The sequence below is a fragment of the Podarcis pityusensis genome (genome assembly GCF_964106645.2).
Source record: "Podarcis pityusensis genome assembly, chromosome: 16".
Lineage (NCBI taxonomy): Eukaryota > Metazoa > Chordata > Lepidosauria > Squamata > Lacertidae > Podarcis > Podarcis pityusensis.
The window spans coordinates 36,088,018-36,112,499 of NC_138041.1; the positions used below are offsets into that span (position 1 = coordinate 36,088,018).

Consider the following 24,482-nt stretch of genomic DNA (forward strand, 5'->3'; position numbering starts at 1 on the left):
AGCGAAGGTCAAGGGATGGTCTAAAACTCTTTCAGCGCGGAATCCTTCTTCCTCAAATAAAAAGGCAGGGCTGGTGGTCAGGGAGGATTCTGTTGTGGCTATCAATTGCACAATGGCATCTCTCCACCAGTGTCACCCCCACAATAAACCTAGGGGAGGGTGGGGGAGATCAGGATCTGGCCCACCAGCTGGATCCAGTCTCTCCCCACATTTGGGGCATGCATATATGAAGGAGGTGTGAGACCAGTATCCAAAGTTGTTTAATGTTCAGGAACATTCGAGTATGGAGGCCACGAAGGACTAGCCGAACTTGCAGACTCAAGATCTATGGGCAATAAGCAACCTCTGCCTGAGATCAAGCCGTTCTGTCTCTCCAATGCACACCAGGGGTGCGGAGGTGAGTTCCACGTTGATACAAGTACCTTTTTCCCGGAAAAACCAATTGCATTTGTTAACAAAGAGATTCATTTGTGAAGACCGCGGGGAACAATGAACTCTCCAGGGAGAAAAATGTTAGGCACAATCGTTTTATCGGAAGAGGGGGTGGAAGGAGGGTCAGGGGTAAGGGAAGCGCGACTGCCAAAGTCTAATGAAAACAGAGAATCTACCTTCCTCAGACTTGACTTAATAGTATGCATTAATCATAGGCACTCTGAACAAAAATGCATTTTACACTCTGCAGTTTTATTTAATCTGTTGGCGTTGGGATTTTTCTTTTCTTTGCGGAGCACGTTATTATTGCACTTATCTGATTTTTGGAGGCCAAAATTTAATTTATAGAATCAACAGGATTAATACTCTCACACACCCCTCCTTTCCAAGCCTAATTAAGACCACAAGTTAATTGGGATATAGGGTGAAGCTTCAAAAGCATAGGTTGCGTGCGAAGGAGACATGCTGGGGACTTAAAATCAAAGTGATAGTTGGGTTTTGCTGCTACCTGGGTGCCAGTTGCCTTTAGAATACTAAACGCTAACCAGATGGGAGCTGTGGAATATCAGAACATAGGAAGCTGCCTTATATACTGGACCTCTTGGACCGTTGTCTTGCAGTGGTAGTAGACTGGATGAGAGCCAACAGAAACTCAATCCACATGAGACTGAGGCACTGTCAGTGAGTGGTTCCCTAGATGGATGGGATGTTGCCCGCTCTTGATGTGGTTGAACTACCTCTGAAGGAGCAGGTACATAGCTTGGGGGTACTTCTGAATCCATGCTTGAGTAGCCTCGGTGGCACAGAGTGTCTTCCTCATGTGCCTCCTCCACAAGAGATCTAGAGGGTGGAAACACAAGAACAGGCCTGTTCTGTGGTGGCTCCCCATTTGTGGAATGCTATGGTTTTCCCAGTAGTGATGTATGGAAGTGAGAGCTGGACCATAAAGAATGGCTGATGGCCGAAGAATTGATGCTTTTGAATTATGGTGCTGGACGAGACTCTGGAGAGTCCCATGGACTGCAAGAAGATCAAACCTCTCCATTCTTAAGGAAATCAGCCCTGAGTGCTCACTGGAAGGACAGATCCTGAAGCTGAGGCTCCAATACTTTGGCCACCTCATGAGAAGAGAAGACTCCCTGGAAAAGACCCTGATGCTGGGAAAGATGGAGGGCACAAGGAGAAGGGGACGACAGAGGACAAGATGGTTGGACAGTGTTCTCGAGCTACTAACATGAGTTTGACCAAACTGCGTGGAAGACAGGAGTGCCTGGTCTGCTCTGGTCCATGGGGTCACAAAGATACGGACATGATTAAACAACAATAACTCCCCAGGGAGGTTCACCTGCGCCATTCTTATATATCTTTCAGTGACAGGCAAACAAATTGTTCGCTCTCTAACCAGGCCTTTGGCATTTAAATCTCTGTGGCCTTTTAGTTGTTTTTCATGCATTTCAGTTTCCCTTTGGTTTTAATGTTTCTCTGTGTGGTTGCTCGTTTGTTGATTGGTTGGTTGCTGTGGGTTGCCTTCGACAAGATAAAGTGACTAACAAATTTAATATATCATCATCATCATCGGTCTATCCAGCCCAGTACTGTCTGCGCTGACCAATAGGGGCGCTCTAGGATTTCAGACAGGGGATCTTGCAAAGTCCTACCTGGAGATGGCGGGGGATGAACCTGGGGCCTTCTGCAGGCAAATAAGGTGTTCTACCTTGGAACCACAGCCCTTCCCCATTCTTTAGAATGTGATCCATCCTTCAGGCCCCTTTCAATGAAAAGGTATTGTCCAAGGTCTCCCCTGGAGACTTCCATCTCTTCCATCACCATTCTTAAGTAGCTGCTAGTACCCAGGTGCCTGGCAGGACCCCACTGGCAATAAACCTACCTTGCCCTTGCTGGAATTGGTACTGCTTTGACCTCCTCACAAATCTGTTTCCCTGGCTACAGGCTTATTTGCTGGCAGCGGCCAGGTTTTCAAAGCTGCCAGCCACCTGAGGTTTCCCCAAATACCCTGGAGCGTCTGATGTAGAACCTGCTCAGCGGTATTGTGGGAAACTGATTTGAGGATGTGGAACTCTCTTCCCCTAAAAGTAGGGAGGTAAGAAGGCATTAGAACCATAGAGTTGGAATAGACCACAAGGGCCATCGAGTCCAACCCCCTGCCAAGCAGGAAACACCATCAGAGCACTCCTGACATATGGTTGTCAAGCCTCTGCTTAAAGACCTCCAAAGAAGGAGACTCCACCACACTCCTTGGCAGCAAATTCCACTGTCGAACAGCTCTTACTGTCAGGAGGTTCTTCCTAATGTTTAGGTGGAATCTTCTTTCTTGTAGTTTGGATCCATTGCTCCGTGTCCGCTTCTCTGGAGCAGCAGAAAACAACCTTTCTCCCTCCTCTATGTGACATCCTTTTATATATTTGAACATGGCTATCATATCACCCCTTAACCTCCTCTTCTCCAGGCTAAACATGCTCAGCTCCCTTAGCCATTTTGGTTGCCCTCCTCTGGACACGTTCCAGTTTGTCAGTGTCCTTCTTGAAGGCGTCAATTTCCATTCTGAGCCATGTCTGTCACATACAGCAGCGCTTCCGTTCTGCTACAGTTTGGTTTCTGACGAAAATATGTTATTTGGTTTGCTGTCTGTTGTGGCAGAACTTTATGAAATAAATTAGATAATAGTACAGAAAATGAGGTGAATAACGGTTTTTGTTGGAAACCGAATTACAGCAGAACAGTGCTAGTCACAATGAAGATGGGTAATTATTATGTAATTATTACATTATTCCACGCCATTCACTTCAGTGCAAAGGAAACACAATACAAATAGGAGGGAACCCAACATGAACTACGTGTCTTTTGATATCAATGGTGATCATATCCTTCACTACTGAATACCATAACCCCAACCTATGTAGGTTTAAATTCCAGCATTTATTATTATTGATTATTATTATTATTGATTGCATTTGTATCCCACCTTTCCTGAAAGGAGTTCAAGGTGGCACATGTAGTTCTCCTCCCCATTTTATCCTCACAACAACCCTGTGAGGTAGGTCAGGTTGAGAGTGAGTGACGGGCCCAAGGTCACCCAGGGAGCTTCATGGCTGAGTGGGGATTTTAACCCTCATCTCCCAGGTCCTAGTCCAACACTCTAGATCAGGCGTAGGCAACCTAAGGCCCGTGGGCCAGATGTGGCCTAATCGCTTTCTCAATCCGGCCTGCGGATGGTCCAGGAATCAGTGTGTTTTTACATAAGTAGAATGCATCTCTGGGTTATTTGTGGGGCATAGGAATTCATTCACCCCCCCCCCCAATATAGTCTGGCCCACCACATGGTCTGAGGGACAGTGGACCGGCCCACGGTTGAAAAAGGTTGCTGACCCCTGCTCTAGTTGTTACACAACACTGGCTCTCAATGCAAGTGTGCATTGGGTCATTACTTCTTTTTTTACCTGGGGGTTTGAGTATAGCAGCCCAGTTGTCTTGTGCGCGATTATTGCAGCATTCCCTGGGATATTCCTTGCCATCACCGGAACATTTAAATCCATTGCCTAGTGGAGAAACACAGAGGAGAAAAAGGCTTAGGGTTAGTAAGGCAGAGCTGGAAATTTGCAGAAGTTTGTGGAGCAGGGTTCTGAACACAGGCTTCTTGCTGGGGAATCTGGTTGGCTGCTGTGACAGCAGGATTATGGAACTGATGGGCCACTGGTCTGATCCAGCAGGGGTCTTCTTGTGTGCTTATGAATACATCATCTGGGTTTATTTGGGCTCGAGAGCACCGGCAGATCTGCCAGAGGTTAATCTTCATGAGGGACAGAAATTTCCAGCAGCCACCGGAGCATAGAATGGCATGAGGTAAATCCTCGATATCTCTGGGGAAGCGCACGGAGCCCGCTTGCGCACTTGTCAAGCGGAACACCCCCCCGCCCGACCTGAAATTTTAATTACCGCCGCCAGCCTCAGAAATCCTGAAAAACATGTGGTGCCTTTGAGCGCTTAATGGCTCATCTTGTACAAATTACTGCGGTGTCAGACAACAGAAAGAAATCCACTCTCCAGGTTGTTCAATCCATACCGATTCACTGGCACTTAGGAGAGAATGTGTTTTTAATTACTGTCATTATCGTGGGGGACGTGATTTCCCCGTGGTGTAATCGGCCCGGAAGGACAGCATGACAAGTTTGGGGGTTTTCTTGGGGTGGAGGGGTAGAAAACAGAAAAAGTGGATTACTTGAGCTTGCCTGCACACTGGCGCACAAACACATTAGTGGGAAGGACGGCTCTGTTTCATTGATTAATTGGCTAACAGTGTGGTGCTAAACTTATCTACGCAGAAGTGAGCCCCACTGACTTCAATGGAACGTGTTTGCCAGTAAGCAGGGGAACTTTGCTCAAGCATTTTTTCACTGCCTCTGCTGAGGCAGCCAGAAAAGCCACAAATGGCATTGCAGGCTCTAGAATTCCATGATTTCTTTGACTATTAGGAAGGGAGAAGGGTGATTCTATGAAGTTTGCTCCAGTGATGGTTCTAACTGCCATCATCTCAGCCTGAATTCTTTTCAGCAAAGGGAGGCGTTAAGGCAGGACTAGGGATTATTTTCAGACTGCGGGTCAGATCCCTTTCTGAGCAACCAGGCAAAAACTTATTTTAGGTTCCCAGTGGGTTGGGGGATAGGTGTCTTTTCTAGAGACCTAAGATATGTCTGATGGAGTGGACAAACCTCATTTAGCCAACCTACTGGAATTGGTGTCTCTGTTGGATTGCACAGTGGTGAGACTCCAGTCGCTTGCTGCACAAATAGCTGTGCCTGCCCCAATCTTCACAAGGAAGGTGAGGGCATGTGGCGCTTGTTGGATTAGTGCTTTAGCTCACGCTTAGCGCCATGCATTTAACTTCTCTTGCACTTGCTCTTGATTTCTGTAACCTGACAGTCGCCTAATGCATTGATCTGATCTGAAAATCAAAGCCTCTTGCAGAACCAGATTTGTGAGTCTGAGTTCTTCACTGGATGGGGAGGGCCAGCACACCAACAAATTTCCAGTCTTCCAATGGGGAGCATAAAACTGGGAATGGGGTGAGTGGTAATTTCAGCCCAGACACTTGGGAGCGACGAAGGACATGCATAAAACAAGCAGGGTTTTTTTTTCAAGAGGAAATTGCCAGATCTCAGTTTCAGCACTTCTCAGGTGAGTTCTGGCACCTCTCAGGCAGGTGCCATTGCCATTCTAAGAGAAAGCCACTTCCAAACTTGAGAGGAGGTGGAGTTGCGGGCTTCACGCCCCCTCCACCTGTGCGGGGGCTGGCTCTCAGCCCCCACACGATTGAAGGAATCCCTGGCCGAGTCATACCCAGGCCAGCCAATCAGCTGGCCTGGGGGGCGTGGCTTAGAGTATATACACTGGCACGGCCGGGAACTGCCCTCTTTTGCCGCCTCAGCTCATCGGGTTTCCCACCCTCCCTCCCTTTAGGTTTTCCGTTCGACCTTGCTATGGACTTCGGTTGGTCGCCGTTAAGGGGCCTGGTAGGAATATTTTCCACTTGGCAAATTGGCACCAGCCACTTGGTTTTTCTCCTACCTCGTAGCAAATCGTCACAACTTCCTCGGCATTGGCGGTTAGGCACTGGTAGGGGTATTGTTATGTAGATGAAGGGGGGGAGGAAGAGCCATCACCTCCCCCGCATGTTGAAGGGTAGTCCAGTAAAGGATTCTGGGGGGCGTCGCCCTGTCCGAAACCTATGGAGGTGAGGGCCCAAGGCACACCCCCGAGCGGTGACCCCGGGGGAGTCCCTAGTTGATGTGCATCAGCAGGACTCCCCCTACTGGTGGTTAACCCTTCCTGGACTTCAAGCGAACAGGCTGAAGCGGGTTAGTCAAGTAGGACCAATGCCTAAACCAATACCACTCATTAAAGGTAAAGGTACCCCTGCCCGTACGGGCCAGTCTTGACAGACTCTAGGGTTGTGCGCCCATCTCACTCAAGAGGCCGGGGGCCAGCGCTGTCCGGAGACACTTCCGGGTCACGTGGCCAGCGAGCCAGAGCCGCACACGGAAATGCCGTTTACCTTCCCGCTAGTAAGCGGTCCCTATTTATCTACTTGCACCCGGGAGTGCTTTCGAACTGCTAGGTTGGCAGGAGCAGGGACCGAGCAATGGGAGCTCACCCCGCCGCGGGGATTCGAACCGCCGACCTTTCGATCGGCAAGCCCTAGGCACTGAGGTTTTACCCACAGCGCAACCCGCGTCCCTTACCACTCATTACCCGTAACCAATCAAGTTGTGGCCATTTTAGCCCCTTAACCTTAAATGATTGTCTCAGGTGTCTTTATTTCACAGGGGAGAGGCGGGAACTTGCCACGCAAAGAGGGAGGGGTTAATGGTGAGTACTGCCACCTCTTTTTCTAGAAAAATAGCACTGAAAATAAGGAAAGTGAGGGTACATAACAGAAGCGGGATGGAGTCTTTGGGGAATCTCTTTCTGCACTGAGTGTGCATTTGCATCAGAATTTGAACCAGGAACCCCTTGAATCTGTGGACCAGCATCTTGTGTGGTGAGTCACTTTAAACACAATCTGGAGGCAGATAGCTCACTCTCAGGTCTTAGCTTGGCTGCACCCCATTTATCAAAGAAGGTTCTTCCTGATCTGACTCAACCATAAACAAACCTGTCTCTTTGCCTGGCTGACATTTATGCTTCCATGAACATGCTTTTCTGATCCACTTGCACTTGACCCACAATTTGTGGTTTTTTTAGAAGAGAGGGGGCCACTGTAAGAAGTGTCCTAGATGGGCTTTTGATCTAACCCACAGCAGAGCTCTTCTTATGAGCCCACCAAACCCTCTTGATAGAAGGTTGGACGTCCTCGTAGCTCAAATCCACCCAGGGAAGTAGTGTTGGCTGAACAAGATGGTCCTGAATTTATTTTTTTAATCAGTGGAGTCCAAGCACTGTCTGAGGCTTCACTTTCATTTTCTGGAGCAGTTTTTTCTGCCTTGGTTAATGAAAACAAGGTTTTGACAGATGGTCATTCCTCCTGTTGACCATCTCAGGTAGGGTTGCTGTTTTTTCTCCTAATTAAAATAGCACTGTTGTTCAAGAGCTATCTTCTCTTGCCTTTCTAGGCAGATGGTGCTACTTCGCTGTCAGGGCCAAGAGTATCGCCCATGGGAAAGATGGACAAAATAATCCTTTACCAAAAAAAACACAAAATGGTAATGAGAAGGCCTGAGAAATGGGTGGCCTCACCACTTATGAATTTCCTACCTCAGGGAGGGTGATCCCTAAAGAAAAGGAAGTGGGACAGATCCAAATTGTCCCTTATAACAATCTTAGAAATGAATGAATAAATCTAGCCAAAATAGAACACATTAGTCACCTCCTCCCTGCCCCCAATAAATTCTGAAATATTGTGTGATACTACTACTTTGAAGTGCCTATATTTTCGAGCCTTTCCTAGCAGGTGAATGTGAAGCTGGTGGTGATTTATTTATCTGTTTGTTTTTAATAAGGCTAGGCAGAAATTCTCTCCCTCCTTCTTGTTTTGCGGCCCCATTCAACCCAGCAACGGATTGGAGAGACAACCCAGCAATGGATAAGTTCTATTGAAAGGCGTTAGGGGTGTTGATGAATCTTTTAGTGAGTAGGCAAGAAAATGGTGTTCTTGCACCTGGACCACTTTTGGACCAACACAGCTTGATTAGAAATCAGAAGCGTGGCCAGAAATTGCAACTATGGCATGATCCAACAGGAACGTACTGTAATTATTTTCCTTATGGAATGGGGGAAGTTCTGTTTCAGACTCTGTGTACAGATTTTCTCCATCATCCCTTCCCACTCCGTGCATGAATGCTTTGCACTTCTTTTCTGAGGAAGGTAGTTTAGCACAAGGGGATTTGGCCTGTCGGCGATGATCCAGATTTTATTTCCAAGCTTCTCAGGTAGGGAACCCTCGAGACCCTTTGGCCTTTAGAAGGCTGATTAGAGGAAAGTGTTGAAAGAAACTGGAGATTTGTGCTTCTTTCCCCCCTACCCCACTTTTTTCTTTTCCCCTGAATTTAAAAACTTTTTTCTTTTCAAGCGTAAGTCAAGGTGCTTTCATTAGTGTTTAAAGCCCCAAACATAGCTGTCAACTTACAGATTTGAAAATAAGGGACCAGCAGCCTCGAAAATAAGGGATCAGCAGCCAAAATAAGGGATTTTAGTCAACCAGCAACAAAACGAAGCCTCAAGCGGTGGTTCCCACAGCGCAGCAACCCGGCAAAGGGGATGCAGCAAGGAAAACTACCATCACCTCTCCGCTGGGAAGCGCTGAGCAAAGGCGAGTCCCCAGGCAACGCGGCCGATTTGATCGGCACAAGGCATGCAAGCTCCACTCCCCAGTTGTTCTTAGACTCCTTATTGGGTGAGCAATGCAGCCAAGCAACACAGTTGGAGCCTCCCTCCTCCCTGGCCGGCAGGGAGGGAGGGAGAGGAGCTGCTTCCTTTGAAACCTGGGAAATTTAAGGGGCATCATCAATAAGGGACAGCAGCAGGACATGGCACTGGGATAAGGGACTTTCCCGCCAAATAAGGGATGGTTGACAGCTATGGCCTCAAATGACTTAGGCCCCAAATACCCGGAAAAAACACCTCCTTTCCTATAGACCCTCTTGGGTGCTAAGGCTGATGGAAGAAGACCCTATGGTTGTTCTACCAAGCTCCAAAGTCTCTTTTTTGGGGGGGGGGGAGAGAACGTTCTCTGTAGCAGCCTCTAAGGGACATGGAATGGTTGGACACAGAGAAGTGGTGGGAGGAACCAGCTGGGGAACTGCCAAGGGGAGAAGGCCCATAGCCAGGGGTTTGGTGGTGGGACAACAATGAATGGGCAGAGGGAGAAGAGAGAGAAGACTGGGGGGAGGAGGAGGTGTCAGAAGCTGAAGAGGTAACAGGGTTTAGTGAGCAGGAAGAGTCTGTGGCATAGAGAAGTCCAGAAGGAGAAGCAGGGCAGAAAGCTGGCCAAGAGGCTGAGAGGAACCAGGGTGTCTCCCCCTCCTGCTGCAACAACTTCACCTCCCCGTGGTCTCATAGGACCAGGAGAGGCATGAAGTGGGAAGAGCAAAGGCTGGCAGGTAGTATCAGATTGCTTGGGGAAAACCCAGGAAAGGAGGAGAATTAGACAGCTGTGGGAAGGGGCGGATCTTCAGCCTCTGCAACTGCCTCATATGGGCAAGACCTACCAAAGAAGAGTTGCTGTGCTCGTTAGGCCTGACATTCCTATGCAGATCCTGTTTCTGATAATAAAGAGTTAACTCCCACTTGCTCAGTGTGATTTACTGCTGGTTTGCTCCTGCCACTAAGTTGTAGACCTTCCCCACAGACCTGTTCCTGGCCTTTCACTATGCAGATTTGTACCATTTCCAGCTGCTGCTGAAGACACATCTTTTTACAGTGGCCTTTGGCATTTTTTAGGACCAACCCTACTTTGTGATTGTGACTTGATATCATTGTGAGGCCTAGAAACTCCTCTTTTCTCAAAAAGCTGGGACGCTCAGTCTCCCAAGAGAGCTGCTATGAATTCTTATTACGCAAGAATACCTTGCTTCTGTCCGTCACTGCAGTAAGATGATAAAAAAAAAAAAAAATAGTGATAGGATTATCAAGAAAGCAAGGCGGGGCTCTGCTTACTAAAACAGGGCAGCAGAGATGAAAAGTCAAGCCAAAATAAATTACGCAAAGCATGGCCACTATTATGTAAATATAGATGTAGAAATATTACACATAACAAGCATTGTTCAGGCATTATGACACACAAATAGAATTGCTTGCTGGCCCTGCACCCACCACTGTGTCTTCCCTGACGGCAAGAGCTGTTTAATAGTGGAATGGACTCCCTTGGAAGGCTGAACAGAGATTGGATGGCCAACTGTCATGGATGCTTTAGCTGTGATGATTGCAGTGCAGAAGATTGGACTAGGTGGCCCTTGGGATCCCTTCCAACTCTACAATTTTGGGACAGGGGAGGCCTGTTGATTTTGCTAGCCCCAAATTTGAATGAGGTTACTGGGGTGAGTATGGGGCGCGGGTGCCGCTGTGGGTTAAACCACAGAGCCTAGGACTTGCCGATCAGAAGGTCGGCGGTTCGAATCCCCACAACGGGGTGAGCTCCCATTGCTCGGTCCCTGCTCCTGCCAACCTAGTAGTTCGAAAGCATGTCAAAAGTGCAAGTAGATAAATAGGTACTGCTCCGGCGGGAAGGTAAACAGTGTTTCCGTGTGCTGCTCTGGTTCGCCAGAAGTGGCTTAGTCATGCTGGCCACATGACCTGGAAGCTGTATGCCGGCTCCCTCGGCCAATAAAGCGAGATGAGTGCAGCAACCCCAGAGTCGGTCACGACTGGACCTAATGGTCAGGGGTCCATTACTTTTTACTGGGGTGAGTTACAAATAAATCAGTTAAAAGAAATCTTTGTCAAGAAAACGGGGTAGGTTCATTTCTCTCTCCCTCTCTGATGTCAAATGCCAGGGTAAAGTGGTGTGTCTTCAGCATCCAACAAAAGCTACATCATGAAGATGCCAGGTGCATCTATACACAGAGGGAATGTCACAATTTTGGGGATGCCACAGAGAAGGCTCTGTCCTAGGTTGTAGCCACCCCCTGGACTTCTGAGGGTGCTGGAAGTACCAAGAGGGCCCCCTCTGCTGATCTTGGCACCTGAGATGGACTATAAGGAAGGATGTTGTCTCTCTACATCAGGCATAGGCAAACTCGGCCCTCCAGATGTTTTGGGACTACAACTCCCACCACCCCTGACCACTGGTCCTGTTAGCTAGGGATGATGGGAGTTGTAGTCCCAAAACATCTGGAGGGCCGAGTTTGCCTATGCCTGCTCTAGATATTGCTGGGCAACAGCTCCCATCGGTCCTGACGATTTTGATTGAGACTGACAAACAACAAGACGAAGGCCACAGCTTCCCATTCCTCACCCGCTGAGCATTTGTTAATTTCACAGGCCGGCTGAAACTGCGAGTTGCTAACTGTTCCTGCATAATGTTTTAGAGGAAGCCCTTGTGTTTTGCGGGCTTTGGAAGGCAGACAGCTGATGGAGATTTCAAACCAGCCGAGCAAGGGAACGTTCAACATGAAGGTCAATGTTCAGATGCAATTACCTCTAAGATCGTGGCCGACATCCCCTCCGAAATGGAACTGTTGACAATGGCAAAGCATTTTTTCACAAGAGCGTGCAGGTCTTCTTGAGAGATCTCCTGGAGCAAATGCACGCCATCCGCCCTACCAAGCAAAGATGGTTGGGTCTGTTAGTTGGCCTCCAGACACTGGACTTCAAAGTCGTCTGGAGATATTGAATGGCAGAACTGGGCTGAGCTGGGGATGAAACTCAGGCTGAGCTGGGGATGAAACCTGGGAATTTCTGTGCACAAAGCAGATGCTCTAGCGCTAATCTGTGGCCCCTCCCCATAAATTCAGGAACATCCACATAAAATGTGCCACATACTTTGGTGGTGCTATATCAAAATAAACAAATACTTAATACACACACCTTCCAATGTAGCAGCAAGACAGGATTAATCTCCCTTCTCCTGAAATGTTCCCAACCTCCCCTGCAGCTCCCCCACCCATAAACTGAAACGTAAACATTTTGGATTTCAATTTTGGATTATAAATGGCTAATTTTGCTCAGAAGCCTCTTTTTCAGGGCTCTTTTTAGAGTTATCTATCAGCTGGCAACCTGGTTTGCCTTTTCCAGCTTGGGTGAAAATCCAAGCCAGAGAAGAATTATGGGGTCATAATGCTTGTCTTGTATTCAAGGTGAATGTTACGAGCCCTTAACACTCATAATTCTGAGCCAGAAAATGTATGCTTCAGTAAAATCGCCACCTCAAACTGAAGTGAACATAGGAGGTCTCAGTAGGAATCGAGCTTCTCAAGTAAATCTGAGCAACATGGAAAGAGATTTGTTTGCAATGAGAATTCGGGGGAAATAAATATAGCTATATATTTTTCTATTTATTTTTTAAAAAAATCTCCAAATTAGGAGCCTACCTTTTAATTTTCTCTTTGACTTCCTCTGCAAACAGTGGATCAACCTACGACAGGGGAAATAAAACACAGGAAACTTATGAATAGCAAATCATCCTCCACATTGGGAAAATATTAATGGGCTGAGGTTGCAGTTTTGCTGGATACCAGGGGTGGGGAACCTCAGGACTCAGGCAAAATGTGGCCCTCCGGGCCCCTTCATCCAGCCCCTGGGACTTTCCCCACCCCCACACCACACACCTAGATCACTGGCTCTGCTTTGAACCTTCCTTGAATGTTTTTGCCTGGATTGAAGGTGTGCTTGAACTCTGATACTGCTTCTCACTTGTCTGGTGGAATGCGTAAGTGTAAAAGTAAAAGTTACTTCACTCCTCTACCCCATTTTTTGCCTCTACTCTGCTGATCCTGAAGTGTGATGATGCCTCTTGGTATCAGTCGCTGAGAAGTTTGAGCAGGAGAAAGCTTTTGAAGCTCCCAAACGAATGACCAGGAGGGAGAGAACATGCCAGCAGGGCATGTGTCTCTGCTGGATTCCTACTTGTGTGTAGGACCTCCTGACAGTCAGTGGACAAGGAGAAACAAAGGTGACTGGATCTGCCTTTTTTAATGTTCTGCTGGGCCCATGCTGGCAGGGGGCAGGGAGGAGGGCACTCCCCCCCTTTCTTTTTTCTTCTGGCCTTAAAAAAACCCCAAAACTATGCCAGCTCTAGGGGTTTAGCCTAAAATCGGATGCGAGAGCCTTGCCCATCCCAAAGCTACAGGTGAAGAACTTTCAGATTTGACAAGCATTTCTTCTGCTTCCTCTTACTTCGTTTGTAAAGGTAAAGGTAAAGGGACCCCTGACCATTAAGTCCAGTCGTGGCCGACTCTGGGATTGTGGTGCTCATCTTGCTTTATTGGCTGAAGGAGCTGGCATACAGCTTCCAGGTCATGTGGCCAGCATGACTAAGCCGCTTCTGGCGAACCAGAGCAGCGCACGGAAACGCCGTTTACCCGGTGGGACCGGAGCAGTACCTATTGATCTACTTGCACTTTGACGTGCTTTCGAACTGCTAGGTTGGCAGGAGCAGGGACTGAGCAACGGGAGCTCACCCCGTCGTGGGGATTCAAACCGCCAACCTTCTGATCAGCAAGTCCTAGGCTCTGTGGTTTAACCCACAGCGCCACCCGCATCCCTTCCTACTTCGTTTGTACCCATCTCTAACAGACATTTATTGCTCCAGGGTGGTGTGGGAGGAAATGGGGGAGCTCGTATTTCCCAGCACCTCCAACACTGGCATGTAATTTCCTTTCTACCCTGTTCTACACTGGGTGAACACTGGCTGTGAACCTATCCAGTGTCTCACTGAAGAAGCAAAGGGAGGTGAGATTTGCCTCCAAGATGGTGGCTCTCTCTCTCTCCTTCCCTGGGGAGATCCCATGGGCCTTGGGGAGCACAGGAACTGATTCATCTGGCTGAGCCAGTGTGGTGTAGTGGTTAAGGGCGGTGGACTCGTAATCTGGTGAACCGGGTTCGCTTCCCCACTCCTCCACATGCAGCTGCTTCAGAGAAGTCACACTTCTCTTAAGTCTCTCAGCTCCACTCACCTCACAGAGTGTTTGTTGTGGGGGAGGAAGGGAAAGGAGAATGTTAGCCACTTTGAGACTCCTTCGGGTAGTGATAAAGTGGGATATCAAATCCAAACTCTTCGTCTACTTCTTCATCCTATGGCCCCCCAGGAAGGCAGCCCAAGACATTCTTGTTCCACCAAGGTTTCAATGTGTTTAAATTTCATTTAGATAGGGTTTCAAAGCCTGTTTTCTTCTGTTGCAGATGCTCTCTTGAACAACATTGGTGTTTAATAGTCACAAAATGCCTTGGCAGAGTCAAATCACCATGCAGAAATGCCTTACAAATAAGTAAATAATCTCATCCACTACAAAGCTGTTTCACTTGGTTTGGTTTCTTTCTTTTTCTACCAATCCCTGTGCTGCTGCAGTTTAAGCATTTTCAGAAACTTTCCCCCAAAAAAGGAAAGGAAAAAGCAGGTGTGCAATTAAACTTTAGGATATATAAACGTTTTGAGGAATTTTCCAAACTTGTGGGGCTAAGGTGGGATGCGCCTGTTTGTTTCTGGGGAAAGTGAGGCAGATGTAAAGTGAAGTGCCTGAAATCTTTCACAGGCTGCGTCTGAAGGCATCGGAAACACAAACCACATTATACCTGCTCCCAATTTTCTCTTCCACCCCAGTTCGCTTTCAAATCTTGCAGTGTATCAGAGTGGAAAGAAACAGAGATTAAAAAGAAAGAAAGAAAAATAACCAGCACAATGAAAAGCAGGAAGGTAATAAGACAACTCAATGTTCTAATGAAAATATAGGAGCTGAAGGTTCTAAGAGACAAGTTAATAAGAGAGGGGAAATTGCATTCGTTTTGCATCAGAGATGTTTCAGGGCTGGGGAGGGCAGGGGGAATAAATGACAGAAGGGGGCGAACAGTGCAGTTTCCAGGCTATCAGACTGGCAAACCTTGCAAGTGGGGTTGATATACCCAGGAAGATATGGTGTGCATGTGTTTGCATAAGAATAAATACATGCACACTCTTGTATCCAAAACAGACGCTGAAGGGAGAAAGAACCTGAGAATGTAAGAAAAGCCCTGCTGGATCAGGGCCCATCAAAGCCTGGCCAACCATATGCATGCAAACTGGACCTGATGAGCACAAGAGAAAGTCTCTCCCCTCTGATGGTTTCCAGAAACTGGTATTTAGAAGTACCCTGTATCCTAACTCCCCAGTGGATGGGAGCAAGCATGAGCAGGCTTGCGAGATCCACTTTTCTTTTTAAACTAGAATCCTGAGCTCTGCCAAGTAGACTGGGACCTTCTGTTTCAACTGGCTTGTTTTACTGCACATTTTAAAGTGTGGATGTTTAATGTTTTGACTGAGTTGTTTTCCTGCTCTAAATGCTTTGATCTTAGAAGCCACCTTGGCAATTAAGCAGTATGTAAATGAATAAGCTCCAGGGATGCGGGTGGCACTGTGGGTTAAACCACTGAGCCTAGGACTTGCCGATCAGAAGGTCGGAGGTTCGAATCCTCACGACGGGGTGAGCTCCCGTTGCTCAGTCCCTGCTCCTGCCAACCTAGCAGTTCAAAAGCAAGTCAAAGTGCAAGTAGATAAATAGGTACCACTCTGGCGGGAAGGTAAACGGCGTTTCCGTGCGCTGCTCTGGTTCGCCAGAAGCGGCTTAGTCATGCTGGCCACATGACCCAGAAGCTGTACGCCGGCTCTCTCGGCCAATAAAGCGAGATGAGCGCCGCAACCCCTGAGTCGGCCACGACTGGACCTAATGGTCAGGGGTCCCTTTACTTTTAAATGAATAAGCAACATGAACAACACCATCCTGGGGAAGTGCCACGGCTCAGGGGTAGAGCTTCTGTCTTGTAAGCAGAAGGTCCCAGGTTCAGTCCCTGGGACCTCCAGGTAGGGCAGGGAGAGCATCCCTGCCAGAAACTCTGGAGAGCTGCTGCCAGTTTGTGTAGGCAATACTGAGCTATGTAGAGCAATGTAAGGCAGCTTCCTATGAAGGTCCACAAGCAGCTGGGTTTCCCTCTCCAAACCCTTCCATGGCAGGCAGCGTTGCCAGATTCCGAAGCAGAGAGCGCTCTTCCTAATGCGGCAGGAGACTGGAAGGCACAAATCGCATCAGTGGCCTAATACAGCATCAAAGAAACATGACCGAACATGACAAATCAATAGGCGTGGGCTCTCTTAAACGCAAAGCTTCAGAAGAGGAGGGCAAAACGATTCACTTCAAGCCCTCCCCCTCCAGTTGCAAACAACCATCCTGGATAAACAAATTATTCTTCTTTAATGTGGCCATCGATACAAACTTGGCCTGGAAAACCGTCTTCCTTTACTTTGATGTTTTATTAGGGGTGGGGGTGAGGGGAGCCTGTCAGTTTATTTATTTATTTAATCCCATTTTATTACATCGCTTCCCATGAAATATCTCGAAGCGACTTCACATTTACCGTATTTTTCGCTCTATAACACGCACCAGACCATAACACGCACATAGTTTTTAGAGGAGGAAAACAAGAAAAAATATATTCTAAACGAAATAGTGGATTTATTATTTTTGTGGTTCATGCTGTGGCCACAGACATGTGATCTGACAGTGAGTTTGGAGTAGCCCAATGCAAAAATCCTGAGGATCCATGTGGATCCATGCTTTGTAACCACGGAGGAGGGAAGGAAGGAGAACCATGGATCCTCTGCTCACGACTGCAGCAGATCCCCCCCCCCACCCGCAGGCATTCGCTCCATAACACGCACAGACATTTCCCCTTACTTTCTAGGAGGAAAAAAGTGAGTGTTATGGTGCAAAAAATACGGTATTTGTTTTTAAAAAGAAAGCCTCTGCAATTAAAAACAATTGCAGAATTTCATATATAGAAATGCAAACCATAATTGAGGGAGATCTTTGTGTGGAAACACACTCGGCCCGTGTCGAAATATACCGCATAGGATTTGGCCTATTGAGAATTTATCATCAGAGTGCTTGAGTATACAGTCACACTTCGGGTTGAAGTAGCTTCGGGATAAGTATTTTTGGGTTGCGTGCTGCGGCGACCCGGAAGTAACGGAGCATGTTACTTCCGGGTTTCGCCGCTTGCGCATGCGCAGGTCAAAATGACGTCACACGCATGCGCGGAAGTGGCAAATCGCGACCTGCGGACGTGGGTTGCGTTCGCTTCTGGATGTGAACAGGGGTCCAGAACGTACCAGAGGTACCACTGTATATAAAATTACATTATTGATATAAAGAATTCCCTCTTCTGCCCCCTTACATCCCCCCCCGGGGGGGGGGGGAATTAACTCTGATATTAGTTGCTGCATTGGAGAACCTACCCTGGAGAATTTAACCTGAAGGGCATTTGTTTTCCATTACTTCTCTGCCCACCCCACTGCTCTCGACTTCAAACTTTCTTAGCACTGCAAAGTTTCTTGCTGGATACCAGTAAATCTGTTTTACCGGGGGCATATCTCCCCTGCCACTTCCATTGTCAGCTAGAATTCTGTGCAGACTCTTGCCAGACAGAAATCTCAGTCGTTTGCTACCAGCTGACATCTGTTAATTATGTGCAAATGCAAGGCCGGCAGGAATGGCTTCAAAATAGCCAGAACACAGAGATGAGCTGTTGGTAGCAGTCATAGGACATGTTTGATCCTGCTTGGTACAGAGGTCAAGAAGGACGATCTACATTTCAAAAGAGCAAACGGCACAGATGGAGCCAAACTGCAGCTGGAGGCAGGGGAGTCTGATTTTAAAAACAGGAAACAGCACAAATGAAATGTTCTTTCTTCTCTCTCTCTCTCTCTCTCTCTCTGCCTTGTGGTTCCAATCCGGTTTGGGACTGTTGCATTTGCTTTTAAACTACAAAATAAAAATTTGTCATGTGTGAGCATGTGGCTTGGTCTTTTTGCGGACTCAGTGATGTTACCGGCACTCGGAACATCCAAGGGCAATGAGTCCCACAGGTTAACAAACTTGTTTTGTATATTCTGTTTCAATATACAATGTGTATGCAAGTAGAAGAGTTTGGATTTGATATTCCGCTTTATCACTACCCGAAGGAGTCTCAAAGTGGCTAACATTCTACTTTCCCTTCCTCCCCCACAACAAACACTCTGTGAGGTGTGTGAGGCTGAGAGACTTCAGAGAAGTGTGACTAGCCCAAGGTCACCCAGCAGCTGCATGAGGAGGAGTGGGGACGCGAACCCGGTTCCCCAGATTACGAGTCTATCACTCTTAACCACTACACCACACTGGCTCTCAGTTCTGTTATCATTCATTGGTTGTATGCTTTGTATTGTATTTTCAGCTGGTGAAGACTATCACGAAACAGTAGTATCATTCCGGAAACACTGTCCTTGAGACTTTTGGGACGTCTTACATTGGAACTTTTGAAAAACATTTGCGAAAACCTTACTTTTTAGACGTTTGAGTCATCTTTTGTTGAAACCTTTGAATAACCATTGTGAGACTGACCTTTGACACCTATCTTGAACACATGGCTTGACATTCTGCACCACTAGTCTGTTACACTGCATATATGAACTCCAATAGATTCATTTCTACCATTTGAATGATATTCTATTACATACGATTTAACAGTTATTAGCCTATGTGTTGTGTCTTCATTTGTGTTTGGGCAGCCGCTTCGTCAAGCTGATTGAAGGACAACTCCATATCGTGAAATGCAGAGATTGCTCCCAAGCAGTATTCAGATTTAACTCAAGTTAAAAATTACAGGCCAATTTCGCTACTGAACAATGATTATAAAATATTTGCTAACATCTTGGCAAATAGAATGAAAAAGATATTAAAGGAATTGATTCATAAGGACCAAACAGGATTTCTGCCAGGGAGGCAGATGAAAGACAATATAAGAAACATAATAAATATAATAGAATATCTGACTAACAAGAAAGATAAGCAAGCGATGTTGATATTTGTTGATGCGGAAAAGGCATTTGATAATATTTCTTGGGAGTTTATGTTAAAGAATCTGGAATTTATGGAGATGGGTCAATCATTTGTGAATGGTGTAAAGGCAATATATTCTGAACAAAGAGCAAAATTAATTGTTAATAATGTATTGACAGAAGATATTGCTATAACCAAGGGTACAAGACAAGGGTGTCCCTTATCACCATTGTTATTCATATCGGTCCTGGAAGTCTTGTTGAGAGCGCTAAGAAGTAATGAACTGATAAAAGGTGTAAGAGTTGGTTGTAAGGAATATAAGGTAAAAGCCTTTGCTGATGATTTGGTTATAATAATAGAAGACCCTATTAAAAGTGTTAAGGAAGTGTTAGAAGAGATAGAGCAATCTGGACAAGTTGCCGGTTTCAAATTAAATAAGAGTAAAATGAAAATAATGGTTAAAAATATGGATCAAGAGATAATAGAAAGAATTCAGCAACAAACAGATATGGAAGTGGTTAAGAAAGTTAAATATCTTGGGATCATATTAACGCCCAAGAGTATTGATCTTTTTCAAAATAATTATGTACCAGTTTGGAATAAGTTTAGGAAGGACCTGGAAGTGTGGGGAAGAATGAAGTTGTCATTTTGGGGAAGGACTGCAACGGTAAAAATGAATGTGCTACCAAAAATGTTGTTTTTATTTCAATCAATACCAATAATTAAAGGTGTGACGATATTTAAAGAATGGCAAAGAGTATTATCAAGATATGTCTGGCAGGGCAAGAAGCCTAGAATACAATTTAAGATTTTAACGGATGCAAAAGATAGAGGAGGCTTTGCCCTGCCAGACCTAAAGTTGTATTTCGAGGCTGCATGTCTTTGCTGGGTGAAAGAATGGATAAAGTTGGAAAATTCAGAACTTCTGGATTTAGAAGGATATGATAATAGATTTGGTTGGCACGCATATTTATGGTATGAGAAAAAAAGAGAGCATAAAGGTTTTGAAAATCACATTTTTCGAGGTCCGCTGATTGAAGTATGGAATAGATACAAAAATTTATTAGAGTTTAAAACTCCATTCTGGCTGTCGCCATTGGAGGTAATGTGTGTTAAGAAGATCAGTATGACGGGGAGTTGGATTACATACGAGAATTTAATTACAAAAGAAGGAAATAAATGGAAATTGAAACCATATGATGAAGTTAAAGAATATGTGTTTGATTGGCTACATTACTTCCAAGTGAATGCGATGTTTAAAAAAGAGATGCTGGAGAGAGGTTTTCAAGATGAAAAATCTAGATTTCAAAAAGAAATTGTGAATAATGATGTCAAAATTTTATCTAAAATGTATAAATTATTACTTGAGTGGCACACTAAGGATGAAGAGGTTAAAGTTGCAATGATTCAGTGGGCCAAAGACTTTGGTTATAATATTCAATTTGATGATTGGATAAGATTGTGGAAAGAAGGAATGAAATTTACTGCATGTACTACATTAAAAGAAAATGTTATGAAAATGTTATACAGATGGTATCTTACACCAGTAAAACTTGGAAAGATGTATAAAGTTAGTAATGTTGGAAATGTCAGGAGAAAGAAGGAACATTCTATCATATGTGGTGGGAATGTAAAAAAATGAAAGGTTTCTGGGAAATGATTTATAATGAATTGAAAAAAATGTTGAAATATACCTTTGTTAAGAAACCAGAAACTTTTCTGTTAGGAATACTAAGAAATGACATAAAAAAGAAGGATGAGAAGTTGTTTTTATATGCAGTAACAGCGGCAAGAATTTTGGTGGCACAAAAATGGAAACAGGAAGAAATCCCGACGAAAGAAGAATGGAGAATGAAGTTGATGGAATATGCAGAATTAGACAAGCTAACAGGGAGAATTTGGAACCGGCGAGACCAGAGATTTACCGAAGACTGGAATAAATTTACAGAGTATATTAAAAATATATGTGAAGGCCAATTAACGTTTGTAGGTTTTCAAGAAGCTCTGTGATAATAATGGAAAGAAATATTGTTTTATAATAATTGTTAAGATTAATTTGGTTAAAAAAAAACAAAAACAATATAGATGGAAGAAATGTGAATAATTGTGATAATATGAAAAATTTCCAGATAGACTGAAGGAAGTCTGAAAGTGGAAAGATGAAAATTGGATGTATATTTCGAATGGAATGTTTTTCCTTTATTGTTATATTTGAAAATTTTATAAATTAAAAATTTTTTTAAAAAAATAAAAAAAATAAAAAAATTTTTTAAAAAAAAGAAACGCAGAGATTGCATCAGGTGATTTTGGGTCTCTTGTGGCTATCCTACCCCCACTAAACTATATTTTAAAAAAAACTTTAAAAAACAGAAATTCTATGAGGAGCAGAGACAGTTTAGTGGGTTATATTTTACTCTAACATTTTCAGATGGCCTAAAAACAAAAAATACAATTGTGCAAACTGGAAGTGAGTAGATGGAGCATTATGGGTTTTTGAGGGGATACCTACTGAGACCTTATGTGGGTGCCATAGGAGGTACTAGTGGGTACATTGGCACGTATGAGCACCAGGTTGGCAATCCTTGGTTTAGTGTGACCTTAAGGTATGGTTATCAGATTTTTTTCAATGAATCCAGGGACCCCCCCCTTTTTTTTTTTTGAAGCTGAGTAGCAACAGGGAGACAGTAGTGAGGATGGTGAGGCAAAAGACCCTGGGCCCAAGCACACATGCATATTGTATAAACGTGCAAAGCCCTTCTTTTGCACCCTGTGAAACATAAATGCACAGTTTTTAAAAAACTGGGCAATGGCCGGCCGCCCACAACTCCTGAGCCTCCCCCAATCAGTCAAAACAAAGGGTGAAGGGGGCAGGAGTTCTGTACCACCGGACGTCCCTGTTTCTTCTTTGGCAGTGGCGGCGGCAGCGGCAGTCAGCAGCCCGGAGTCAGCCTGGTAGCGCAGTTGGCTCTGGCTGGCTTCAGGAGCTGCTCGTTGCCCACTGCCGTGGCGCCCACCATTTTTCCGCTCTGGAAGTCCCCATATGATGTGTTGCGCACAATACACATCATATGGGAACTTCCAGAGAGGAAAAATGGCAGGCAGCGAGCAGCTCCCGAAGCCAGCCAGAGCCAACTGTGCTACCAGGCTGGCTCCGGGCTGCTGAGGCTGCCGCTGCCATGTTTTCGGGGGACAGATTTGCAAATCCGGGGACTGTCCCCGGGAACAGGGGACATCTGGTAACACTACCTTAAGGGCAGATAGATCTGACCCACGGGGCATAATCTAGCAAGACATTCTGGTGGAAGCCCCACACAGCAGTTTTGAGGGATGACTCCTTCTCAGTGGGGGGGCTATAGACTTAACAGCACCTGCCTGCCATAGCACATGAAAACAAATTCACGCAAAGAATTTATATTTAGAAAGAATGCTTACAAAGAAAGCAAGGAAACTTACTGCAGGTCCAATTATAATCAGGTGTGTGCTGGGCTCCTCTCGGTGCCATTCTATCAAACAACAGGAGAGAGTTCTGGTTACAGGAAAATAAGCGTCATATTGTTCTGGTTAGGGCATTGTAAAGAGAAACTCGGGCAATCCATCAGTTAATTGGTTTATGCAAATTTTGACTCATTAAAAAAAAAAAAGGAAGGTGCCCCCAACCTACTGGGCAGCAGGCTTAAAATTAATTAATTAATCAACCACAAAGTTATTTTGCTGTTTCTGGAGGGAGGCACTCGTGAAAAGTCAACGAACACAGAAGCACTGGTCAGGGTAACAGGAACTGAACTCTGCATTTCCATAGCAGACACGATACTGGAAAGCTCTTCGCAATCACTGTTGTGCTGATGTATCAATCATTCTGGCAAACCCGACAGCCATTATGCCCAATTCACAGCTGGGGGACTGAGGCCAAGACATTGTGATTTTTCCAATTGCCCTACATTGTGCAGAGCTCCTTCAGATACAGGACCTACTTGCTCTCTCTCCTAGCCATGGTATTCTGGCCCTCCTGTAGCTCAGTTAAAGAAATCTTACTTGATCAAATCATATGCATCTTAATGAATTATTCAATCAATCAAAGCTGCATGTGAATAAAACAACAGTCTACTATATATTTTGGAAAATTGTTTGCTCGTTTGCTTTATGCATTTGGACATCTCATAAGAGTTGGTATTTTGCATTATGCTTCCTGGGTTCAAGAAGCAAGTTTTCATCTATGCTTGGATAAAATTGGATGCCATTTTGAATCAAGATGGAGGACTGAACCTGTCAAAACCGCACTGATTTAAAACCAGATTCCAAAACCATACCAAATTTTTTTTTGTCCCTTAAGAATTCCTAAGCAACACCAGGCACGAGGCTGCTAGTTCTAAAGAAAAACAATGTTCTGTCCCAATAAATTAATAAACAAGTTGTTACTTATTTTAGTATAGTGCTAGCAGAGGCATCCTCCCTCCTGTCTCACACTCGTACATGAGAACATTTTTTCCTGGATGCTGCCTGCAGTGACAAGCGCACACACATGATCTATGCCTCTCCACGCACACACCCCAGTGGTTCTGCTTCCTTCATCTGCAAAAGTACCAACACCTGGCCAATTAATTGACTGAACCTCACACAATCAGCCTGCTAAGATTTCTTCAGTCAGGTGACAGCCCTATGTAGCAGCGAAGTGGATTACTACCCCATGTTCATATTTAGTGAGCAGAATTTACAGCTCAGCTTCAGTGCAGAGAGACTGGATTAGTCTGATGATTAAATTCACTGCTTAATCAATGTTCTCTTGCTGAGGGTCAGTTCCGAAGCCTTGTCACTTTCGTGGTTTCTCTTCAGTACAAGTGTAAATGCTTGTGCTCAGAGCTGTCTCCCTGAAGCCTGTCCCCTCCATTTCTCTCTTTCTTCTCTCTCTCTCTCTCTCTCTCTCTCTCTCTCTCTCTCTCTCTCACACACACACACACACACATGCAAACACACTGCCATCCAGTCCTTGCCCCTGATTCTGTGTTCAGTAGACTTCTTGACCTTTCCTTTAAAAAAATATTCCATGGCCTTGCCCAACCTGATCGCTTGGACCTCATTTCTCGTTGTGCCAGCCTTCCCCCAACCTGGTGCCCTTCAAGGTTTCAGATCCCACCAGACCCAACTAGCAGACTGCTTTGGGCTGATGGGAGTCCAGCAACCTCAGGAGGACATCAGGTTGGAGAAGGGCTGGGGCAGGAACTACTGAGCCAAGTGGGACTATCAAGGGCAGGGGAGAAAGATTTGGTGCTGGCCAGCAGGTAATGGCTTTTCCCACCTGCCTTGCCCCCCCCTTAGGAGCCTTCATAAAGGAGCTGTCTCCAGAGAAAGAACTATGGGGGGTGGGGGGTGGGAGAGACTCTGTTTGCCATCAGGAGACGCTGCTCCACCTCCAGCCCAAGGAACCTTTCACAAGGGAGCTGCTGCCATGAATATAATGTGTATGTGACTCTTTAATGGACTGAGTAGAGGGAAAGATTATGAGTCATGGGCATAGCTGTCAACCACGGGAAAGTCCCTTAT

At 45.6% G+C, this 24,482-nt stretch overlaps 1 protein-coding gene across 3 annotated transcripts in view; it reads right to left on the bottom strand.

Moving 5' to 3' along the window:
- The window catches only part of GLT1D1 (glycosyltransferase 1 domain containing 1), a 60,650-nt gene that overhangs the window by 3,767 nt on the left and 32,401 nt on the right, over window positions 1–24,482 (bottom strand). For 2 of the 3 annotated variants that reach the window (XM_080985224.1, XM_080985223.1), the window contains 4 exons: window positions 22,398–22,447; window positions 12,474–12,517; window positions 11,582–11,702; window positions 3,891–3,989 (listed from right to left, as the gene is read on the bottom strand). In XM_080985224.1, coding sequence (XP_080841350.1) covers window positions 3,891–3,989; window positions 11,582–11,702; window positions 12,474–12,517; window positions 22,398–22,447 — 314 coding nt within the window. Of the gene's footprint in view, window positions 1–3,890; window positions 3,990–11,581; window positions 11,703–12,473; window positions 12,518–22,397; window positions 22,471–24,482 lie in introns of all 3 variants that reach the window. The other variant, XM_080985222.1, reaches the window with a different exon arrangement.